Source organism: Sporisorium graminicola, chromosome SGRAM_5, assembly GCF_005498985.1.
Source record: "Sporisorium graminicola strain CBS 10092 chromosome SGRAM_5, whole genome shotgun sequence".
In the NCBI taxonomy this organism is placed as follows: Eukaryota; Fungi; Basidiomycota; class Ustilaginomycetes; order Ustilaginales; family Ustilaginaceae; genus Sporisorium; species Sporisorium graminicola.
In genome coordinates this window covers 1031969-1053448 of record NC_043735.1, presented here as the reverse complement: position 1 = coordinate 1053448, position 21480 = coordinate 1031969, and the positions used below count along the sequence as shown (strand labels likewise).

Sequence of the window (21480 nt, the reverse complement as noted above, 5' to 3'; positions counted from 1 at the left end):
GCTCGGCTCGGCTCGGATAGCACATTGTCGTTGCAACCATGACGTTGAAAAGCTACCGACCGGCCTCGTTGCTGCAATGGCCACTTGGCCCACTTATCGAAGCTACTCTGGCTGTGCGTGAAAAGGGTGACGGACGCACAAGACATCAAAGGCTCGATCTGCGGTGGATGAGAGTGGGGGAGCAAAGTGGCCAATGTCGGCACTCCTGGATGTGTCGAGTATTGCGCATTCGACTCCCGCGTGACGCGGTTCCCAACTAGCCTTATCTCGCATGGATGCATTGACTGCAATGCCACCGTTGAGAGCTTCACTGTCCTTCTTTCTTGTTGTTGTTCACGAATTCTGGCATGCATTCATAATCCTGCAGCTGCCGTTCTCTTTCATGCTCAGCCTCATGTTCGTTCGGCGTTGAAAGCATGCGCTGTGCGAGCTCACTTAGTTTCCGCGGGATGACCTTGGATGGCCGGTGGTCTAGCTTCGGCTAAGCGGCAGTTATAGTGCGAATTCTCCGAAGCGAGCAAAGCCGATATCGTGCTCGCCAAGCCGAATGAACTCGCAATCGCAATCGAGTGGAATGCTGGCTCGACTAGCGAGTACACCGAGTAACACTCCAGGTCGCAACCCAGGAACGTGTCCATCATTGTTGTGCTTTTCCTTCTGCTTCGTTTCGTTGCCGCCTCTCCACTCGCCTATATCGCTGCTCGTTGTGCTTCAGCGTGTGCATCGGGAGATGCTCGTCTGCTGATCAAGACGGCCCATTTCGGTCTGGCAATCCGAAAGAAAAGCAGTCTCCGCCGACCATGGCGGTCGACCAAGCAACTGACTAATGGCTTTACCTTGCTCTCTTGACGATTGCACAACCCCAACTACTGGACAACCTTTCTTTCATATAACGTCGACCCCCAAAGGAAGGGTTCCCTGACGTCGTTGCCCTCCGTTGCTCTGTCAATTTACGATCCTCGATTCGTTGACAAGCTGCGAGAACGGTAACGATGGACACCCAAACAGGCAGCTCGCCGTCTGCAAGCACGCCGGCCTCGGTTCAAGTCGATTCAGAGCTTGGCCACCACGGTGATACCCCTTCGGACAACGACGACACGCTCGAAGTAATCACACCACCGTCCAAGGACCTCGAAGCCGCTCGGAAGCTGAACAGAAGTGGAAGCGATGACTCGGACGAGAAGAAGGAGCTGGTAAGCTGGGAAGGGCCTGACGATCCGAACCACCCGCACAACTGGTCTGTGGCCAGGCGGGTCTACCTCACCTTCCTGGCGTGTGTGGTAGTTCTCGCGTCGACGTTTACTTCATCCATCTCGTCGGGTGTCTCGGAGAGCTTGATGGCGCACTATGGTTTCGGCAAGGAAGTCGCTGCGCTCACGATCTCGGTGTTTGTCGCGGGCTACATCCTGGGGCCTTGGCTGTGGGGGCCGCTATCGGAACGCATTGGTCGTCGGCGGGTGTTTACGGCGTCGCTGTTCATCTACACGTGCTGGAACGTCGGTTGCGCGCTGGCGCCCAACACGGGTGCGCTGCTGGCACTGCGATTTCTGGCAGGCACGGCGGCGGCGGCACCTCTGAGCAACTCGGGCGGGCTCATTGCCGACCTGTGGAAGACGCGCGTGCGCGGGATTGCGACGGGCCTATACGCCTGCGCGCCATTCACTGGGCCCGCACTGGGACCGATCGTCAGTGGGTTCATCCAGAACTCGGGGACGAGTTTTCGGTGGGCGTTTTGGGTGTGTGCCATCTTTTCAGGCGTCTGCTGGGCGATGGTCGTGTTCACGCTGCCAGAGACGTTTGCGCCTGTCCTGCTCCAGAGAAAGGCGGAGAGGTTGCGGCGTGAGACGGGCTGTGGGCAGTATCGTGCGCCGCTGGAGGAGGTTAGGCTGACGCCGTCGACACTGGTGCGCACGGTACTGCTCAAGCCGCTCATCATGTCGGTGCAGGAACCGATGCTGCTGGCGTCGATCCTGTTCATGGCGTTTCTGTACGGTGTCGTGTACTTGCTGTTCGAAGCGCTGCCCATCGTGTTTGGCCAAGGCTATGGCTTTAGCGCTGGTATTGTGGGGCTTATGTTCATCCCCTTTGCGGTTGGCGCGTTTGGGGGCGTGCTGTTCTACATCGCTGTGTTGTTCCCGCGGTACTCGCGTTTGGTCGATCGAGCGCCGGACAACCAGGTGGCGCCCGAGGAGCGTCTACCGATGGCAATGCTGGGCGCACCCGTGCTCACCATTGGTTTCTTCTGGTTCGCGTGGACCAGCGATCCCAACATCAACTTCTGGGCCCCCATGCTCTCCACAGCGCTCCTCGGCTTTGGCATCTTTTTCGTCTTCCAGGGCCTGTTCAATTTCATCATCGACGCTTACACGGTCAATGCTGCCTCGGCTCTGGCTGCCGGCGTCATCGTCCGTAGCTGCTTTGGCGCTGCATTTCCCTTGTTCGCCAGGCAGATGTACTCCAAGTTGGGCACCAAGTGGGGCTCGAGCTTGCTGGGCTTTGTGGCGTTGGCCATGACACCCATCCCGTTTCTGTTGTATCGCTACGGACCTCGCCTCAGAGCAATGTCACGCAGTGCCAAGTAGGCTCTCAATAGCAATAGAGAGGAGACTGGATTACAGAGCCTACTCCAAAAGAGTGGATCGAGACTATGCGCGTGTTTGGTGAGGACGTACACAGTCGAGCACATTGTGAATCATAAAGCTGCTTGATGGGTGTGCTGCACCAGCACTTTCGAGCATCTCTGACCAAGCGCACACAGCAGCGAGTAGACAGACTTTGACGTTTGTCCATGTGCATTGCAATGAGGATCCACAGAGGAAACACTAAGTCAAAATTGAGACCACGAAAGCGGACCAGCTCCAGCGGGCTGTGCACCTCTCTTGAAGTGAGGCTTGATATGTTCAAAACCAATACGGACGCCGAGGTAGCTGGTGTTGCCGTTCGGACCGGATACCCGGTCGAGCTTCTCTGCCGCCACGTTATGATCGATCGGCGAGAGATGCTGCACGTCCTTGGGGTCAAATGATCCTAGATCCTGCACCCACATGACGACACTAGCGAGGTTGAGGCTGACCACATAGCTGCCGCCCTCCTTGGCACGGCGGAGCAGCGCACTGAGCGCGCCAGCAAAGCCCAGGATACCGGCTAGGTAGTCGTTGAGCAGATATGTGGGCGGGAGGCGTGGGGTGGCAAAGCCGCCTTCCTCAGCAGAGAAGCCGGTGGCGGTGCAGGCGAGTTGGTCGAATCCACCGCGGGTTGCCCACGGCCCAACACGGCCCCATCCCGTAATGTCGACAAACACAATACCCGGCTTGAGCGTGGCGAGCTCGGCGGCAGAGTAGCCCTTGCGCTCGAGTGAACGGTAGTTGCACACGTACACATCGGCGTCCTTGATAACCTTGGCGAATCCCTGGCGGCCACTTTCCTCGTTGAGATCGCAGAACGCGTTGAGCTTGCCCAACCCGGTCTCGTTCAGCATCGCCGCCGAATCGGGGTAGTCTGGGGATGATATGTGGAGCACGTCGGCACCGAACTCGGCGGCAAGGCGGCTGACGATGGGCGCGGCAATGACGTGGCCGTTGTCGAGCACGCGGAGGCCTTCCAGCGGCAGCGAGGCGTCGGCCTTCGCCGTGTCTGGCTGCGTAAGGGGCGTGAGTGGGAAGGGTTTGCTGTCGCCGATCTTAGTGACCGAGATGAGGTTCTGCTCAAGGAGTGCCTTGCCCTGCGGATGCTCGCGCCACTCGTCACGCGTGCGTAGAGCGATTCCGCACCCGTGCGCCGCGTTGATGGCCTCTTCGAGCTCGAATGCGTTCCACTGCGCGATGCTCTGGGCAAAGTCCTTCTTTTCTGGTGGACACTGCAGCACCTGGCACGCAGCATCGCGAAGCCGCGGGTAGGTGAGCAGAAGGAACAGATGGCGCCCGTCCTTGGTCGGGTAGAAGTCGCTGTTGTGGAACAGCTTGCGGTCCTCGAACAGACGAAGCAGCGCTACCCCGTTGACTTTGGTGTAGAAGGCGGCAGTGAGCTGCATGATGGCTTCGTCGACAGTGATGCAGATCTTGTCCAGCACCGAACCGCGAGCCTGTGCCACTTGCGAGACTGCGGTACCTGCTAGAGCCAGTGCGGCCGCACAGGCATCGCCGATGCGGTGCGTCGAGGGCACTACAGGATCCTGCCCCTGGATGGTAGCATTGTGTGCAGAGAGGTCGAGACCGATCTGCTTGCCGAGATCCAGAAGGATGCTCTCCGTGCTGGGAAACTCGGTTGACACGGTCATGGTGAGCCAGCTTCACAAAATTAGCTGTGCTTGGGGTGTGTGTCGCGAGCGAGGGGAGGAGATGCTCGCCTACTATATAAGGTCCTTAGCCGCTCTCGGAACGGCTCAAAGGTGCAAGTGCGGGGCGATGGTGAGACCAACTCAAGGACAAAGCGGTCGGAACGTTCGGACGACTTGTTCCGGCTCCAAGCAAACAGCAGCCACCTCGTGTACTGAGATAAGGAAGGATTGATTCAGCGTACAAGTGCAGTATTGGAGACCATTTGTCACCCGTTGTCCTGTGATTCGCTGTCTCGCAATCCCCTTAGCTTCAAAACAAGCCCCTGGATGCGCCAAGAAACTGATTGGCAGCAGTAAGCAGCAAGCGAGCGAGCCGGCTGAAGGGAACCACACAAAACCGGTACAGGTCAGGCAAACGCGAGCAAGCAAGCAAGCAAAGCATGAAAGACTAGGTCAATGCACACACACACATCCGGCGGCTTAGGACAAGTACTCTTAGGTTGTCGCAGTTTAAATACAGGAATGACAACCAGCGTGCATTAAGGAAGCGCTTCGTGGTCTGCTAAATGTAGCCGAGCTCACCAACGTTCGGCCCTCTCGGGTCCCGACGGCCCATACCAATTCGCCTACTGTAGGGTAGATGCGTTTTTCAATACTACTACTGCTGCTGCTGCTGCTGCTGCTGCTGCTGCTGCTCGGCTCCTACCTGACAAAGCAGTTTGCCTTCCGGTACAGTCTCGCCGTTCTGGACGTGCAGTTGCAGCTGTCCGGCCACCTGGGCTCGGATTGTCGTCTCGATCTTCATCGACTCGCAGATCAGCAGAGCTCTGCGCAAAACGAAATCATGCAAGAATGTCAGTACGTCGATCGTGGAAAAGACTCATCTAGCACTGCTGCTTTCGTTACTCACTGTCCTGCCTCGACGTTGGCCTTGTCTTGGACCAAGATCTTGAGGATCTTGGCAGGCATTGGGGTGACGTAGGCCGACTTGCTTGCGGCCGAAGCGTCCGACGACTGGTTGGCCATCGCATAGGTCCGCATGCCATGTCGCACCACCTTGATAGGTCCGGACAGCGGGGACGACCAGACCCAGGCGGTCTGTGCGCTGTTCTCGTGGTCCTGGAACGAATGGTCGGTCGCGAGGACGTGGGTGGAGGTGATCCCGTCGATCTCGAGGGCCAGGGTGGCTGTTGCCCAGCGCGCACGTCCCGTCGCTAAGGTGGCTCGAGTGGTGGCGGGTAGCGAAGAGAGGTGCACCTGCGACGAGGTGAGCAGCGTGGAACGGACGTGGTGGACGTCGCTGTGCTGCACTCCGAGCTGCCACTCGCCCTGGGTGCGACCCTCGAGCCCGTTGCGCGTGGGCAGGGAGCCGTAGAACTTGGTCGAGGCCCGCGCGGCCTTGAGCTGTGCTGCGAGCGTTTTGGGCTTGGCCTTGCTGCCGAGCTTGTCCTTGATGCGCTCCTCGGCCGCCTGCGCTGCCTGGCTCGACTGGTTGGTCCACAGCTTGAGCTCGTAGTCGCCGTTGTCGCCGTCGTACTCGACCATTACGTCCCACTGCTGTCCGCCGTCCGGCAGCGAGACGACAAAGTTCTCTGTCTTGGACACGCTGCGGTCGCAACCGTTGACCAGCCCGAAATTGGAAGGCAGCCCGCTGCGCGCTGGGTACAGCTTGCTTCGCAGCTCTTTGAACAGGTGGAACGTGGGGACGATCGAGGCGAGGGGCAGGTCAGTCTGCTTGGGACCCGTCGAGAGCGCCGAGGGGGCGAGCTGAACGGGCAGGTTGAGCAGCCAGTCGAGGTTGTTGGGAATGAGCGATGTGTTGTAACTCCCGTCGATAAAGGCCGGGTGGCGCAGGCACGAGCTCATGAAGGTCGTGTTGGTCGGCAGTCCGATTAGCACAGAGGTCTGCAGCACCTGGAGCATCTTTTCGATCGCGGCGGGGCGTGTGGCGGCGTGCACGATCAGCTTACCAAGCATCGCATCGAAGAAGATCGACACGGTGGTGCCGACCCGGATACTTGTGTCGAAACGGACACCGGGCTGGCCCAGACAGAGCACCTCGAGCATCCTCACCACGCCTGTTCGCGGTGTAAAGTCCTGTCAGAAGAGAAGAGCAAAGTCGATCCAAGTCAGTCCGTCGTTCCCTCGATCGAATCACTCGTTCAGTCAAGCAACTCACTGCACCAGGCTCCTCTGCGCAAACACGACACTCGATTGAGTGTCCAAAAGGCCGCAGCTTAGCCACCGGCTCGAGCTTGGAGAGATCACCGTCAGCGCCAACATAGATGCCCAGACTGACTAGGTCGAGCCCGCTGCACATCTCGGTGACGGGATGCTCGACTTGCAGGCGCGTGTTGACCTCGAGGAAGAAGAACTCTTTTGTTTTGGTGTCAAAGATATACTCGACCGTGCCCGCACCTTGGTACGAGAGCAGCGAGCCGATGGTGATGGCCGACCGGTGGATGCGTTTGCGCAGCTCTGGATCTGCCTCGCAATCGACCGAAGGCGACTCTTCGATGATTTTCTGATGACGACGCTGGACGGAACAGTCGCGTTCGCCGAGCGCGTAGACGTTGCCGTGATTGTCGCCAAAGATCTGCACCTCGATGTGCTTGCCGCCCTCGATGTAGCGTTCGAAGAGCAGCTCAGACGAGCCAAAGTTGCGCAGCGCCTCGGAACGCGCGCGGGCAATCTCGGAGCTCAGCTGGCCCGGCTCTCGCACGATGCGCATTCCACGACCACCGCCTCCAGACGAAGCCTTGATCATGAGTGGGTAGCCGATCTTGCTTGCCGTGTCGAGGTCAATCTCTTCGGCGCCGTGGTAGCCCGGCACGAGGTGCGCCTCGTCGCCGAGTTTTTCGTGCAGCAGACGCTTCGAGCGGCTCTTCTCGCCGATCGATCGCATCACGTCGCCGCGCGGACCGAGGAAGGTGATGCGTCCTGTAGCTGCTACCGCATCGGCAAACTCTGCGTTCTCAGAAAGATAGCCGTAGCCCGGGTGGAGCGCATCGCACCCGTGTGTGAGTGCTACGTCGATGAGCTTCTTGATGTTGAGGTAGGGGTTGTTGTCCGTGGCCATGGGGCCTACGTTGACCGCGATGGTGGCGTGTGCTACGAACTCGGCAGCGGCGTCGACCTCGGTGTATACTACGACGGTCTCGACGTTCATCTGTTGGCAGGTTCGCACGATGCGCAGCGCAATCTCGCCGCGATTGGCGATCATGACCCTCCGCACGGGCTTGGGTCCGTTCGGTGCGATGAAGAGCGGCTTGCCCTGCACCGTGGGCGGGTTAGGAGGTAGCAGCTTGGACATTGTGCGCGTTCTCTATCGTCTGTTTCTTTTGGGTAAAATGACGTCCAGGGGCTCGTTGAAGGGATGGCCTTTGATGTTCAAAGCTGACGGCGAAAGGGGTAGCGGCTGAAGAATCGAGATGAGTCAAAGACAAAGAGTAGCATCCGGCAGTGGGTGTCGTGTCATGGTTATATTAAAGCATTCCTTGTCGCTGAATCTCACGCATTCAGCAGTGCAAGCTTGCTGACAAATAGTGTGTTCCAGCCTTTCGCTAGCATGTAGGACGCAGACCACCAGAGCAAAGGGCTTGACGGGGCGGCCAGCAAAGCCCGCAAGGCGCTCGCACAGCGTTCTGTATGCTGTCCTGTTTTCACGAGCAACTCACACCTATGCGCATCCTGGCAAAGACAGACAGTCACCGCAGAAGCGACGGAAGAGATAGCAACGAGTGTGGACCGGCAGCACGTTCGGCTTCGTCTCGTCTTTCTTGCTTCGGAAACTAACGGCAGATGGCGTTATCACCAGCCTCGAAAAAAGTGGATCTTGCAAATGCTCGCAATGACCGTGAGATTGAGCGAGCGAGACGGACGGCCGGTCAGCAACGCAGCTTTCTGCTACTGCTGGAAGAAGCGTAGAGGCACAAGGCACCACACGTGGGGGTGGGGAGGGGTGAGCGACGGTCTACTTCCCTCGACGAGACCACGTAACGCACATGTGGAAAGGTGGTTGCGCCACGCACGTCTGTCTCTCACGGTTCAGAAGCGCCCGGATAGTCGTTCAGGGCTGCATCCGGCCTTGGCGAGTGGCGTGCTGAATGTGCATTGTTTGGGATCGCATCAAAGTTGCTAGCTTCGACATGCACTTTCAAACGTGGATCTGTAAGCGTACCTGCAGCATCTTATCTATAGACGTGGACTAGTCTTGATTGCCGTGTCAAGAAAGTCGGAAGATGGGAAAGAGGACAAGATGGCCAACCTGCGTGACGCGGTGCCAGACATGGACCTGGATGTACTTGCACTACAACAGCACGGTAGGGATTGCGTCGATGTGCAGGATTTGGCGAGGCGCAGTTTCTGACAAGCGAGGCCAAGCGTGGCTCATTGCCCTCTAGTTCACACGTTGAGCTCGCCTAAATACTAGCCTGTCCCGTTGCGCAGTAGGTCCTTTCACACACGTTTGTGACACCAACGACATCGGTATAGCATTTCAGTGTCGAGTTGGGTTTGCAGATATCGGAAAGGATACAACTGTCATCATCTCAAGAACGGGTATTGGTCAATAGCAGTGGGGAGCCGATCTCGTCAGAGACGAGCTTGCTCGGGAGACGGAGCCGCCTTGTTGGCGGCCTTGCGCTGGTGGTACCAGCCGAGGATGTGCTCGACGACCGGCTGCGTGTAGCCCTTGTACATGTGGTCTGAGCCTTGGATGAGGTGGATCTGCTGTGCATCCGGCGCGCGTCGTGGGTTGCTAGAGAGCTCGTGCAGGTAGCTGCTCGCATCTTGCACTGGCACGGTGCGGTCCTCGGTTCCGTGAATAATGAGTCTGTTTTGACGTGAAGATATGAAGCAAGTCAGCCATGTAAACTGCGTTGTGCCAACAGCACTTGAAGCTGAAACACTTGGGGAGGAAGACTTACACATCGGTGTGGACCGGGATGCGCCTGACGATGCTACGGATGGGGAAGGTGGCCATGCGACCGAGATCGGAGGGGTAGACGGGATACTCTCTCTGCACGTCTGCGCTCTTGACGCGCCATCGAAAGACGCCCTCCTTCTCAAAGCCACGCTTGTACATGTCGTACCTGTCCAGCACGCGCATCATCTCCCAACGGCCTGAAACAGCCACAAGGAAGGGAACGTCCGTGTCATCGTCCCACCTGAGGCGCTCATCGCGTCCGAGGTAAGCCCAGGCGTCGAGCGAACCGCGTGAATGGCCGACAATGAGCTCGATTCGATAACCCAGTTGGTGGCGTAAGTGGTGCACGACTGCCTGGAGATCCTCGATATCGTTTCCGATGTTGCACATGCCCCAGGTACCGCCCGTCTCGCCGTTGCCGCGAAAGTCGAAGCGGAAGCTGTCCATGGGTAGAGCAGCAGCGAGCTCGCGGTGGTAGCTCTGATTCTTGTGCGCCATGAGGCCGTGCAGAATGAGTGCTACATCGCCAGTTTGCTGCTGAGCAGGGTGACGATGGTGCAGGATACCGACGATGTCTACGCCGGACTGTGCTGAGGGGATGCGCAACGACACCTCGTTCTCGGTCCTAGAAGGCTCTTTGACAGCTTGCATCTTGTCTCCTGTTTCTTTAAGCTTGAAGCGAGGATGGGTTTGTTGTTGGTGGTGGTAGTAAAGAGATGAGAGGGTGTGGCCCTAGTGGCAGTCAGTCTTTATCGAAAGAGGTGAGAACCCAGTCTCGGCCACCGGGTCCTTGAGATAACCGCCAGCAATGCTTCACCTGCAACACTTGCCTGCGGCCCTCGTTCTATCCGAGATAACAGTAAAGCTGTGTACCACCTCGTATGCGCAAAATCCAAACGGCGAGGTCCCGGGGTCATGCGCGATCAGGGGCAAGCGACGCAATCGTCGGGACACGTACACAGGCTGACACGTCTAATAGCGCAAGCCCGGACGGTCGTTCCCATCTATGCGCCACTTGCACGTCCCCGGTCACATCATCCTGAGGCAACTATGCGGTCTGCTCTGCCTTATTGCTGCTTGATCTGCTGCCATAAACTCTGCCGGGTCGCTTAAGTAAAAACGGCCTCAACACCGCGTCACGCTCAGCCACACACTTACCACAGCACACCAAATCACTGCACAGCTCATGTCTTTACTCTCAGCCCTGCCTCGCTCCTTCTTCCACTGCACACGGTGTTGTTCTTTGACAGGCTAATGCATAATGCTACTGCGTGAGGGTCGAGACACATGCAGAAACCGCATTTTTGGTTCCTGTATTTTTCATGGTGAAATGATTATTCGTCTATTCGTTCCAAGTTGTCTTCGACCAGACTCACCTTGTACTAGTATGTCATTGACCCTCTTCCAGCGAGTGGGCCTTCTTGAAGAAGTGAGATCATGCAAAGTTGTCCAAGCTGGCCGCGCAATCCGACTTTTCGTGCCTTGCAAGGTTACCACTGCTGTTCGGTTTTTGGTCGCCACCAGTATTCACCGATACGCCACAATGATGCGCGTTTGCCTCACACAAGTATATAGCTCGCAAACTCAACACTCGACTGTAGCAAGCAACTCATATCCAGTTGTGCCAGCGGTAGCTAGCTACCTTTTGCGAACATGTTCACCACAGGTGCCACAGGTGGACACCAGCGGACACCAGTCGAGGCCATGGACGCTTTCGATTGACTTTAGTCCGCGGAGGCACCCGCTTCGACGTACAGTATACGGTAACCTGCAACGCCGTCTGGCTGTGTTGCCTATTCTATGGCCAATCAGGTCAAGATCGTCAAAAGCCATATATATTCGTGGCACTCTGGCGGGTCGCACCATGACTAGCTACCAGTTCCTCAGGATCCACTAGACGCACTTTATGCCCGGCAAGCTGCGTACCGTTCTACACCAAATCTCCTCGGGTAAACGTAGCAGCAGCGACAAGATGGGGCTGGAAACAACACACGCGGCCGCGAGCGAAAGAGAGTACGACGTTGTGGTGCTTGGCGCTACGGGACACACTGGCCAGCTGGCCGCCATGTATCTGGACAAGCATGCGGAGAGCCCTCGGTTCGCCATAGCGGGACGCAAGCAGGCTGCTCTGCTCGAGCTCAAGCAGCGTGGCAAGATGCAAGACTCTGTCGGTGTGCTGGTTGTCGACACGGGACACTTGAAAGGGCTCGAGAGCGTTGCGGCGAGGACAAAGGTGTTGATCAATGCTGTCGGGCCGTACCGGGCGTTGGGGGGTGCAAAGGTGGTGGAGGCCTGTATCAGGGCTGGAACGCACTATGTCGACAGCTCTGGAGAGACCGACTTTTACGGTGAGATCGTCGCTCGCTTTCACGAGCAGGCAGAGCAGGCGAGGGTCAAAGTCGTGCTGTCGGCTGCGTTTGCGTGTCTACCCATGGACCTGGCCGCCACGCTTTCAGCACGTAAAGTCTCCCAGCTAGCTTCTTCTGCGCCAACTAGCCGTCGTCGGCGCACACAAAAGGAGGAGCAGAACATCGTGGTCGACTGCGGCTTCTCGTTGCCAGAAGGAGGAGCATCTGCGGGCTCGCTGTTGAGCACAGTGGCAGTGGCCAGACACGCTCCGGAGGTACTTAAGCAGCAGGGCTCGCGGTGGCTGACCCCCGACTCGGCGTACACTGGCGCGCGAGCTACTGCGATTGGTGACGAGAAAGTGGACCGACTCGCGTATCCCGGTGTCAGACGCCTTGCGTATATGGACAAGTGGGGCGCGCAGACGCCGTTCAGCGCACACAACGTTCGTGTGATTACTCGAACCGCTGCGCTATCCGGCTTGCCCTTTGTGTATCGAGAGACGGTTGCGCTGCCGTACGACTGGCTGGCATACCTGATGGCCTGGATCAGTGCCGGCTTCATCTGGCTGCTCGCCCACTCGTCTCTCGTCCGATTTATGATCGAAAAGATCGCATCCGCTTTGCCTAAGCACGCTGCTGCCAGCCTCGAGTAAGTTTGCTTGAACCACGCAGTTGGCCTTGGTGTGTCTTACGATCAAGATGTGCTGACGCCCAAGCTTTGTTTTATTTGGGTTAGAGAGCACATGAAGGGCTCGGTGAACTTTTCTGCGCTGGCGACCGTCGTTGACCTCAAGGATGCGCAGGGCAAGCCTTTGCAGGCCGTGTGCAGGATCAAGGCTGCTCACCAGGACTCGTACCTGCTCAGCGCAGTGACGATGGCCGAGACTGCACTCACTATCATCGCTGCACCCAAGACCAAACGTGCGGGTGGTGTGCTCACTCCAAGCCTCGTCGGCGTCGACACGTACGTTGAACGCCTGACCAAGCACGCCAACTTCCGCTTCCAGGTGGAGCCGTTCTCAGAGCAAGATGTGTAGCATTAATAGCATTTCAAGCAATCGACACCGTTTGGAGACTTCTCAGCCTGCAATCGTAGTGACCTGGACACGACAAGCAATTCGCTGTTGAGAGATCGTTCTCACCGCACAGTGGCTAGTAAGGCCATATGAGTCCGGCATCGCGGAGCACCCTTTCGGCATCGATGCCCAAGCGAGACTTTGTAAAGGCATTGCAGAACAGCATCAGCTCTCTGCCGAGCTTCCCGTCCTTGTCGGCAGCGAGGGGCCGCTTCATGGCAACTCTTGCGACGGGCGCCAGATACGCAGACTTGAGATCGAGAGCGTCGACCTCGGGGCTAGTGGCAGCGTAGAGCTGGGTGAGCGCGCCTTGCTCGATGGGTGTCAGAACCTTCCTGGTGATGTAACGAAAGGTGTTGGCGAACCAGAGCGGGTAGGAGCGGTGAATGTCCTTGAAGAGGTCGGTAGCGACGGTGCCCGGGTGGAGCGAGAGGTTGGCGATTGGCGCGTGTGTGGGTATGCACTTTTGGAACTCTTGGCAGAGCAGCATGTTGGCCACTTTCGACTTGTGGTAGCGGTGGTTGGTACCGAGCCATTCGGGCCAGTGCTGCTTGTTGAAAGCGTCCAGATCGCGGAATGACGTGTCGAAGGGGGCGAACCAGTGGCCCAGACTGGCGAGGTGGACGATGCGTACCGTGCTAAGGGGCTGCGCGTACTCGCGCATTTGCGCTGTCTTTGCCAAGAGCGGCAGCAGCAGCAGAGTCAGCAAGAAGTGGCCCATAACGTTGGTGCCCATCTGGATCTCGAGTCCATCTGCGGTGAACTCGTAGGGAAGCCCCATGATGCCGGCATTGTTGACGAGAATGTCGAGTCGGCTTTGACCCTCAACGACTTGGCTCGCCGCTTTCTGAATGCTCTCCATGCTGCTAAGGTCCAGCAGCTGGAACACGATACGAGCGTAAGGATACTCGTCCTTGATTGCCTGAATGGCTTTGAGCGCTTTGGGGCGCGAACGCGCAGCGAGAATGACACTGGCATTCTTACGTGCCAGCTGCTTGACCGTCTCGTAGCCTATGCCTGCGTTGCCGCCCGTGACCAGAGCCACCTTGCCCGTGAGGTCGGGGATGTCGTTGATAGAGAATGTCATGTTTCGCCAGCTTGAGATTAGTTGCAGAGTTCGTACGTTTTGCAATCGACAGCAACAAGGAGACACGCCCGCAGTCACGGCAGAAGGCTTCTTATATGTGTGTGATATAAGTCGATGTCATGTTTGCTCTTGTATTCAGCATTGAGGTTTGCGGTCACCGCTTTCTCGCGATTAGGAGGAATCCAACGGTTGACGTCGGCGGTCCTTCTGTGGTGGTACCGAGACATCTGTTACGCCCTCGTCTGTCCCGCGACGTATCACCTGCACCTTTCAGAAGGCGTTCTAGACGCGGCCTCAAGAGGCAACCAAATCAGGCTTTGAGTACGCAATGGCGGCAGAGAGAGCTAGCTATGCAACGCTCGTTTCGTCACGCTCCACATTTCATGCAGCGCCTGAAATTGTGTGGCTACCACCAAGACCCTGAGTGGGTTCCAAATAAATAAGGGTCGCCACCACTGCCTGCTGCGCCCTTTTCCCATCTACAGATCTCAGCATGTCCCCAGAAGCCGTCAAACTCCATGGCTCATGGAGGCTTCCCTGCACCTCTTGCTTTTTTTTACGAACAGAAAGGCGCTTGGACTTGCTTGGTCACCGCCAGCTTCGCTCGTGCTAGTACGTATTAATCAAGGCGGTGTCGTCAGCGCCCATCTGTTGCGCTTGAGACCGCGCGGCTGCGTGAACCGCTCTGACGAGCCGAGAATGAGACAAACAACGGTGTAAGGGCGAGTCAAGAATCCAAGAATCCAATTTCATTTGTGTTTCCTTGTGGCGATGGCAAGCTGCGTAGTTGTACATGTAAGAGAGCGGGAAACAAAGAGGACAAAAAACCCGTGACAAGAGATGGAAGGGGTGAGAGGTAGGAACGTGTATGGAAAGAACAGGAGCCGTTTCCAATGGGTTTGTGAAGGAATTGGTATCTCAGGCCTCGTACTTGTAAGCGAGGGAAGTGTTGGTAACAACACCGTCGACCTTGTCGGTGGAGCTGTCCTTTTCGTTGAGCGAGTTGGTGCCGTCCGCAGCGTTGCGGGCCTGGGAGTGCGAGGCAAACATGTCGACCTCAGTGGTGGCGAACTTGCGAGCCGACACCTTCTGCTCGAAGAGAATGTCGAGAGCACCGTACGATCGGTCCATGGTCTCGGGCAGACGGAAGAAGGTCCAGATAATGCAGATGAGACCGGTGCCGGCCCAGAAGAAACCAGCCTTGGCACCCCAGTTCCACTCGGTCGAGTTGAGCATGCGAGGCGAAAGAATGTTGGCAATGATACCACCGATGTTGTAGGCGTTTCGGGCAAGCACGATGGTCTTGGCACGCAGACGCGTCGATGAGATCTCGGCAACGAGACAGTAGCAGACGGGACCAACGGTCAAGTCGTAGATGAAGGTGAAGATGAGAAGCATGGATCCGATCGCCCACGAGACACTCTTGTTGTCGGCCTTGAACGCGAGACCACCGGTGACGATCATGAGGACGAAAAGGGCCATCTGACCGTAGAGGTAGAGAGGGCGACGACCGATCTTGCGGAGGAGGAACCAGGAGCTAAGTGTACCGACGAGACCCATAGCGAACTGGCCAATGGACAAGTTGAAAGCCTGGTCGGTGGGAAGACCGGCTTTGGTGTAGAAGTACGAGGAAAGACCCATGAGAGGACCACCGCAGAAGACCTGGATGAGCCAGACAACGCAGGCAATCTCGGTACGGCGACGGTCGGTGCGCTTGAAGCAGTCCCAGTAGCTTCCACCCTCGGCAGCAGCCTTCTCGAGCTCATTGGTGTGGATCATCATCTGAACAGTCTGGTCGGCCTCGTGGTCGCTGAACTCCCGGTCGTTGGCAGCAAGGCGGCGAAGAGAGTGCTTGGCATCCTCGAGGCGGTTCTGTCGAACGAGCCACCAGGGCGACTCGGGAGCGAACCAGCATCCAATGAAGATGGGGACAGGCCAGACCCACTGGATGGCGTAAGGAATCTTGTAAGCCCAGTGGTCAGTGCGGTTGACGGTGGCACGGAGGATACCAGAGGCGATGAGCTGACCGACAACCCAGCATCCATTGACCCAGGTGGTGAGGAAGGGACGAAGCGCAACAGGGGTGACTTCGGCGGCGTAAGAGGTGGTGAGGGTCTGGAAGACACCCCAAGGAAGACCTTGGAGAATCTGGCCGATGAGGAGAACAGTCAAGTTGGGAGCAAAGAAGGGGATGAAGATGAAACCGGTCATGAAGATGAGGGCGATGAGGATGGTCTTGCGGTAGCCGAAGCGCTCGGAAGCGATACCGGTCAGCTGAAGACCGATGATGGAACCGACCTGGGAACCATTGGTGAGACCGGATTGCCACGGAGCAGGAATCTCGCACTTGCCAGCGGCGTTGCAGTGACCGTACCTTTTAGCAAAGGCGGGCATAGCGAAAAAGTTACCGAGGAGCAGCGTGTCGTAACCCTCCATGACGACGGCGAGCGAGAGGATGACCGAGAAGAAGATGGCGTTGGGGTAGGTCCTGATGGCCTTGCCCAAGCTCATCTTTTCCTGGGCGTGTGTAGCCTCTGCGGCATCGTGAACGAGAGCATCGTAGTCCTCGACGTTGGAGGCGATGGCTGCGGCCGCCTTGGAGTCGATGCGGGCGACGTTGTGACCGTCGACGAGACCCATTGTTGGTGGTTTCTTACCCTCTGCCTGAGGATGAGGAAAGAAAAGAGAAGAGGAAGGAAAGAAGAGTGTAGGGGAAGCGAGAGTAGGATGATGTCCGATGAACTGGAATGATGAGGAACAAGAGCGGCTAGAGTATGCTTATAATATACATGTTTGGGCCAAGACGAATTTGGATTGCGGGGATGTGAGTATGTGACTATAGCGCGTGGTTGCCAAGTCAAGCAGCGTTCCTGGCGTGGGAGAGACAGCGGAACGGCCAACCGAGTTGGTACAGTAAGACCGAGCAAGTGGCGACTGCGGGGAGGCAAGGGCTGCGGAGGCGCCGAAATGGCAGTGCGACGGTGCGGAGAGATTTGCTCTGGGAAAGGAGTGGATTCGGAGCAGCCGTTTGTGCGCAAAAGTGTAGAGCGGAGTATCCGAAGAGGGGGAAGGTGATGGCTGTTGCAAAGGAAGCGAGCCAAGGCGTGCAAGACGCTGTGTGACTCTGCATCAGGGGAACAGATCGCGGGGAAGCGGGGAACAAGAGACGTCTGCTTGATCGCAGCGGAAAAAGGTCTGGTCTCGGTCATACGAGCAAGCGTTTCATCTTTGCTTGGCCTGGCGTGGCAAGATCTCGCTTAGCAGTGACACGAACAGGGCAACCAAGCGGATTGCGGGGTTGGTTCTGTAATGCTATGCCACGAGATCGTCCGAGACTGCTCCTTGATGCTCCTCCATGTTGGTTCGGGGAGAGCTCGGTCGAATTGTCCTCCTAGCTTTCTGCACGCCCTTCTCCTTTGCGTGCTCGCTAGCTTGCCATTCAGCTCATGACCGGGATCCGGGTCTGCAGGCAAGAGACAGGGCACTGATGCGAGGATCTCCATAAGGCTTGGTTGTCCGCTGTAGAGTCGGTGCTGTTGCTGCCATCAAAGCATCAACTTCGATGCGGTGCCGTTGCTCTACACTCTCTGCGGCCGCTCGCCATGTGAATCGAGACGGTCTGGGCAGACGGCAAAGACTAGCTGTTCGTGCCGTCCTCCCGCAGCCGAGGCGAGGGCCAGGCGAGGTGGAAAGTCAAGCATGGGGCTGTCTCTCTGCCCCGGCTGCAGAACCGATTTTTAGAACTCGCATCTCGCATTTTTCGAACTTTTGCTCTCGGAAAATGGTCTGTTCGCAAACACTGCTCGGGTGCCCTGTCTTACCCAGAACCTATTTTGGAACTGAAAACAGCCACGTGGAGAATTTCATCGTCTTCAGTAGAAGAAAACAGAATCATGCACATCGGCTGTGCTGCGGTGTTGTACCGTGCTAGTGATGCAACTCCATTCGACTTCTCGCTTCGAGCGCGAGGGTGAGGAAAGAAACCAGGCGCAGGACCCGCGCCTCGGCTCTTCATCACCTGACGCGTTGCTTGCTCCGACGAGCAGCAGTGGCAGACAGCAACAGGTCGGCGTCCGATTGGATTGAGTTGTAGTTGACCGATGGATGGGTTCGAGATTCGGGACAGCCCAACAGCACCTTGTCTGTGCCGTATGAAATTTCAAATTCTCGAGTCGGAGCCCTTGCGTGAGCAAATTAGATGAGCAAGAATCAAGGTCAGCTGAGACGCGGACCGGGCGGGTTGCAGCAGCGACAGCAGCACAGTCACTGTCACCCTCGCCTCGGTTGGAATGCACAGTCGACCGACTGTACCCCTTTTGCGTCCCCCTTGGTCGAGTTGCCCTGGTACACCGCAGCAGCCGCAAGCCAGGCAGATGTTTTTCAAGGCGGAGCGGAGTTGCAACAACGAAGAGGACAAGCCGCTGCCTGACTCCTTTTGCTCGCTGCTGGAGCATGCTCAAGCTGCAACGATCATGCTTGTTGCTGCATGACAAGCCGTCGTGGCGACAATGCACAACGACGAATTGATCTTGCCGGTCAAGCTAACTTGGAAAGCGGGGTATGGACAGCTCTTGGCAACCCGGCTTCACCAGTGTGGCTGCAGATTCAGGCTTAGCCGACGGCATCGTGAAACTGGCTTGCATCGAAGCCAACGAGAAAACAAGGGTGCGGAGACGGTGCATCTTCGGCCAATTCAAGTGGCTTCTCGTCTCGTGACTTGCGATGGAGCGAGGCTGTCGACGGAAGTGCTTCGGCGGAGTAGCGAGTGCGGTCGGATGTGAAGGTAAAAGCGGCTACTCTGATGAACGGGAGATCTTCGGCGAGTCTATTTGCCACTCCAGAGCAGCAGGACCATCGACTGAGGACATCAGCTGCTGAGCCTTAACACTAACATGGCAAGTCGATCCATCATCTTGATCCCAACCATTCGACAGGTAAAGCATCTCGTCGTCATCTTGGATGAGCTACGATCCATCCCTTCTCTACTAGGCGGTTGCGACTCGACAAGGGACGGGCTACCGCGGCCATGGTGCAATCTCGGCGCAGTCTCGCTCGTCTGTGCGCTCTGCAGCCACAATTCCGCTCTCGTCCGTAAGCTCTCACCTGCCGTGAGCGCCGCCATTCTCGTCCTTTGCTCGGGCCCAACTCGGCATGAAATCGGTTGTCTGGCGACAGCAACAATGATGCCAAGCTTCTGCCCTTTGGACCGCGTCGACGAGGCTCGCTCGCTGGGTCGACCTTTTTGCGAAAAGAATGTGAGATCGAACAGTATCCGTCTCTTAGCATGCCGGGTGATCTATCCGCCCCTTCAAAACGAGATCCTCCGTCTAGCGCTGAAGCAAGACCATTCTGTCTCGCCGACTGCCGACTTGGTAGACCAAACGATCAAAAGCAAACCCCACAATCGAGAGGCGACTAAATCGAAAGCTTTTGAACTCCGTTGCCGGAGGTGGCGATGCTCTTCGAGCTTCGACTGTGCGTACAGAACAGACCATCTCGGCTACTGATCGCCACTTCAAGGTCCTCTCTCGCGCTCTTCAGCTGGAACCCGGGAGAACACCGAGCTTATTGTGCGCAATAGCCCCCGCGTTTTCGACTGGGATCAGCTCGCACACGCCGCCACCTGGCATTTGTAGAAAGCATGCGCTGAATCTTACCGAATCTCTTTTTTGGATGTTCGTGCTCGTCGGTGCGCTCGGTGTATCTTCTACCGGCCACTTGAACGGCGACCTGCCTATCTCAGTCTCTCTCTCTCTCCTCTTTCCCCCCGCAATTTCCAGGTCGCCGAACCCTGCTGCTCGGAGAATCTCTTTCCTGTGGCTCAGCCGAAAGCTTTTGCGATGCGCCACCGCAAGTTGTCAGACCCTTCATAAGCTTGTCCCTCTTCCTTTCCCGGAATCCATCCCCGACTTTCTCTCTTTCTCTCTCTCTTTCACTTGCTCTTTCTTCCCCCTCTCTTCAAAAAAAATGCCTTCGACCGAGTCGTTGGTGGGCTCGCGTACGGCCTCGTCGCGCACCTTTTGGTTTCGCGATGCTATCGTCTACCAGATCTGGCCCGCCTCGTTCCGCGACAGCAACAACGATGGTATGGGTGACATCCAAGGAATCATCGGCAGTCTCGACTACATCAAATCGCTCGGAGTCAACACGATCTGGTTGTCGCCCATGTACGACTCGCCGCAGGTGGATATGGGCTACGACATCTCCGACTACGAGTCGGTCTACCCCCCGTACGGCACGGTGGCGGACATGGACGAGTTGATCAAGCAATGCCATGCGCGCGGGTTGAAGCTGATCCTCGATCTGGTCATCAACCACACCTCGGACCAGCATGCGTGGTTTAAAGAGTCGCGCAGCTCCAAGACCAGCCCCAAGCGAGACTGGTACATCTGGCGACCCGCCAAGTACGATGCCGACGGCACACGCAGGCCACCCAACAACTGGCGCTCCAACTTCAACCAGCCCGCATGGACCTGGGACGAGCAGACGCAAGAGTACTATCTTCACCTCTTCTGCCCCGAGCAGCCGGACGTCAACTGGACCAACGACGACTGCCGACATGCCATCTACAAGTCAGCCATGGAGTTCTGGCTCGACAAGGGCGTCAATGGCTTTCGTGTCGACACGGTCAACATGTACTCGAAACCCATGGACTTCCCCGACGCCCCCATCGTCGACGAAGGCGCGGAAACCCAGCCGGCGGGCATGCTCTACTGCAACGGGCCCATGATGCACACCTATCTCAAGGAGATGGGTGCCATCTTGGAGAGGTACGACGCGATGACCGTGGGCGAGCTGCCCAATACTCCCAAGACGGCCGACGTGGTAAGGTATGTCTCGGCGGCGGAGAACGAGCTGAGCCAGGTGTTCCAGTTTGACATCGTCGATCTGGGACGCAACCCGGTGGACTTCATGAAGAACGACGGATACAAGTTGCCAGAGATGAAGCGAGTCGTGGAAAAGTGGCAGCGCTTCATCGAGGGCAATGATGCCTGGACGACGGTGTTTATTGAGAATCACGACCAGGGCCGCTCCATCTCGCGCTTCGCCTCAGACAAGCCAGAACACATCGCCGACTCGGGCAAACTGCTGGCGCTGATGAACATGACTCTCACGGGAACGGTATACGTCTACCAGGGTCAGGAGATTGGCATGACCAACGTACCCGCCACTTGGTCTGCCGAAGAGTACCTCGACATCAACAGCATCAACTACCTCGCCTCGATCCGGAAGCGCACCAACAACGACGCCGCCGCGATGGCCAAAGCGCTGCAGGGTGTCAATGAGCTCGGCCGCGACAATGCACGCACGCCCGTCCAGTGGTCCTCAGCCCCCAACGGCGGCTTCTCGTCTGACCCGACCACGAAACCCTGGATGCGCACCAACGATAACTATACTACCATCAACGTCGAAGCTCAGCAGAACGACCCCGCATCCGTGCTCAACTTCTACCGCAAGATCATCGCGCTCCGCAAACAGCGCGCCAGCCTGCTGGGCAGGGGCCAGTTCCGTCTGGTCGAGGAGGAGGATGAGAAGCTCTTCAAGTTTATCAAGCTCGCCGAAGGCGGTACTGAGAAGGCATTTGTCGTGCTCAACTTCACCGAAGATGTGCAGAAGTACGAGCTTCCCGACGAGGTCAAGGGCGCACAGCTCGTTGTGGATACAAAGGGAGAGCAAGGCGGCGAGAGCGGGGCGCTGGCTGCGTTCCAGGGCCGCCTTTACCTTCTACCCGCCGCTGCTCAGTAGACACACAGTTGTACTCAAGA

At 57.3% G+C, this 21480-nt stretch overlaps 8 protein-coding genes across 8 annotated transcripts; 3 read left to right on the top strand and 5 right to left on the bottom strand.

Annotated features, from left to right (window-relative positions):
• Positions 1-992: 992 nt before the first annotated feature.
• On the top strand, positions 993-2582 carry EX895_005147 (uncharacterized protein; the record flags this gene model as incomplete). The annotated part of the gene is made up of 1 exon (XM_029885741.1): positions 993-2582. The coding sequence occupies one exon, from the start codon at positions 993-995 to the stop codon at positions 2580-2582; it is 1590 nt and encodes a 529-aa protein (XP_029738307.1).
• Positions 2583-2827: 245 nt separating this feature from the next.
• On the bottom strand, positions 2828-4276 carry EX895_005146 (uncharacterized protein; the record flags this gene model as incomplete). The annotated part of the gene is made up of 1 exon (XM_029885740.1): positions 2828-4276. One exon carries the CDS (start codon positions 4274-4276, stop codon positions 2828-2830), a length of 1449 nt encoding a protein of 482 aa, XP_029738306.1.
• Positions 4277-4934: 658 nt separating this feature from the next.
• On the bottom strand, positions 4935-7589 carry EX895_005145 (uncharacterized protein; the record flags this gene model as incomplete). Its single annotated transcript, XM_029885739.1, has 3 exons — positions 4935-5103; positions 5187-6373; positions 6456-7589. The coding sequence occupies 3 exons, from the start codon at positions 7587-7589 to the stop codon at positions 4935-4937; spliced, it is 2490 nt and encodes an 829-aa protein (XP_029738305.1).
• A 1280-nt stretch (positions 7590-8869) lies between these two features.
• EX895_005144 (uncharacterized protein) lies at positions 8870-9854 on the bottom strand (the record flags this gene model as incomplete). The annotated part of the gene is made up of 2 exons (XM_029885738.1): positions 8870-9110; positions 9205-9854. The coding sequence occupies 2 exons, from the start codon at positions 9852-9854 to the stop codon at positions 8870-8872; spliced, it is 891 nt and encodes a 296-aa protein (XP_029738304.1).
• Positions 9855-11109: 1255 nt separating this feature from the next.
• EX895_005143 (uncharacterized protein) lies at positions 11110-12588 on the top strand (the record flags this gene model as incomplete). The annotated part of the gene is made up of 2 exons (XM_029885737.1): positions 11110-12200; positions 12288-12588. 2 exons carry the CDS (start codon positions 11110-11112, stop codon positions 12586-12588), a joined length of 1392 nt encoding a protein of 463 aa, XP_029738303.1.
• A 115-nt stretch (positions 12589-12703) lies between these two features.
• EX895_005142 (uncharacterized protein) lies at positions 12704-13714 on the bottom strand (the record flags this gene model as incomplete). Its single annotated transcript, XM_029885736.1, has 1 exon — positions 12704-13714. The coding sequence occupies one exon, from the start codon at positions 13712-13714 to the stop codon at positions 12704-12706; it is 1011 nt and encodes a 336-aa protein (XP_029738302.1).
• A 918-nt stretch (positions 13715-14632) lies between these two features.
• Positions 14633-16354, bottom strand: EX895_005141 (uncharacterized protein; the record flags this gene model as incomplete). The annotated part of the gene is made up of 1 exon (XM_029885735.1): positions 14633-16354. The coding sequence occupies one exon, from the start codon at positions 16352-16354 to the stop codon at positions 14633-14635; it is 1722 nt and encodes a 573-aa protein (XP_029738301.1).
• A 3327-nt stretch (positions 16355-19681) lies between these two features.
• EX895_005140 (uncharacterized protein) lies at positions 19682-21460 on the top strand (the record flags this gene model as incomplete). The annotated part of the gene is made up of 1 exon (XM_029885734.1): positions 19682-21460. One exon carries the CDS (start codon positions 19682-19684, stop codon positions 21458-21460), a length of 1779 nt encoding a protein of 592 aa, XP_029738300.1.
• Between the last annotated feature and the right edge of the window lie 20 nt (positions 21461-21480).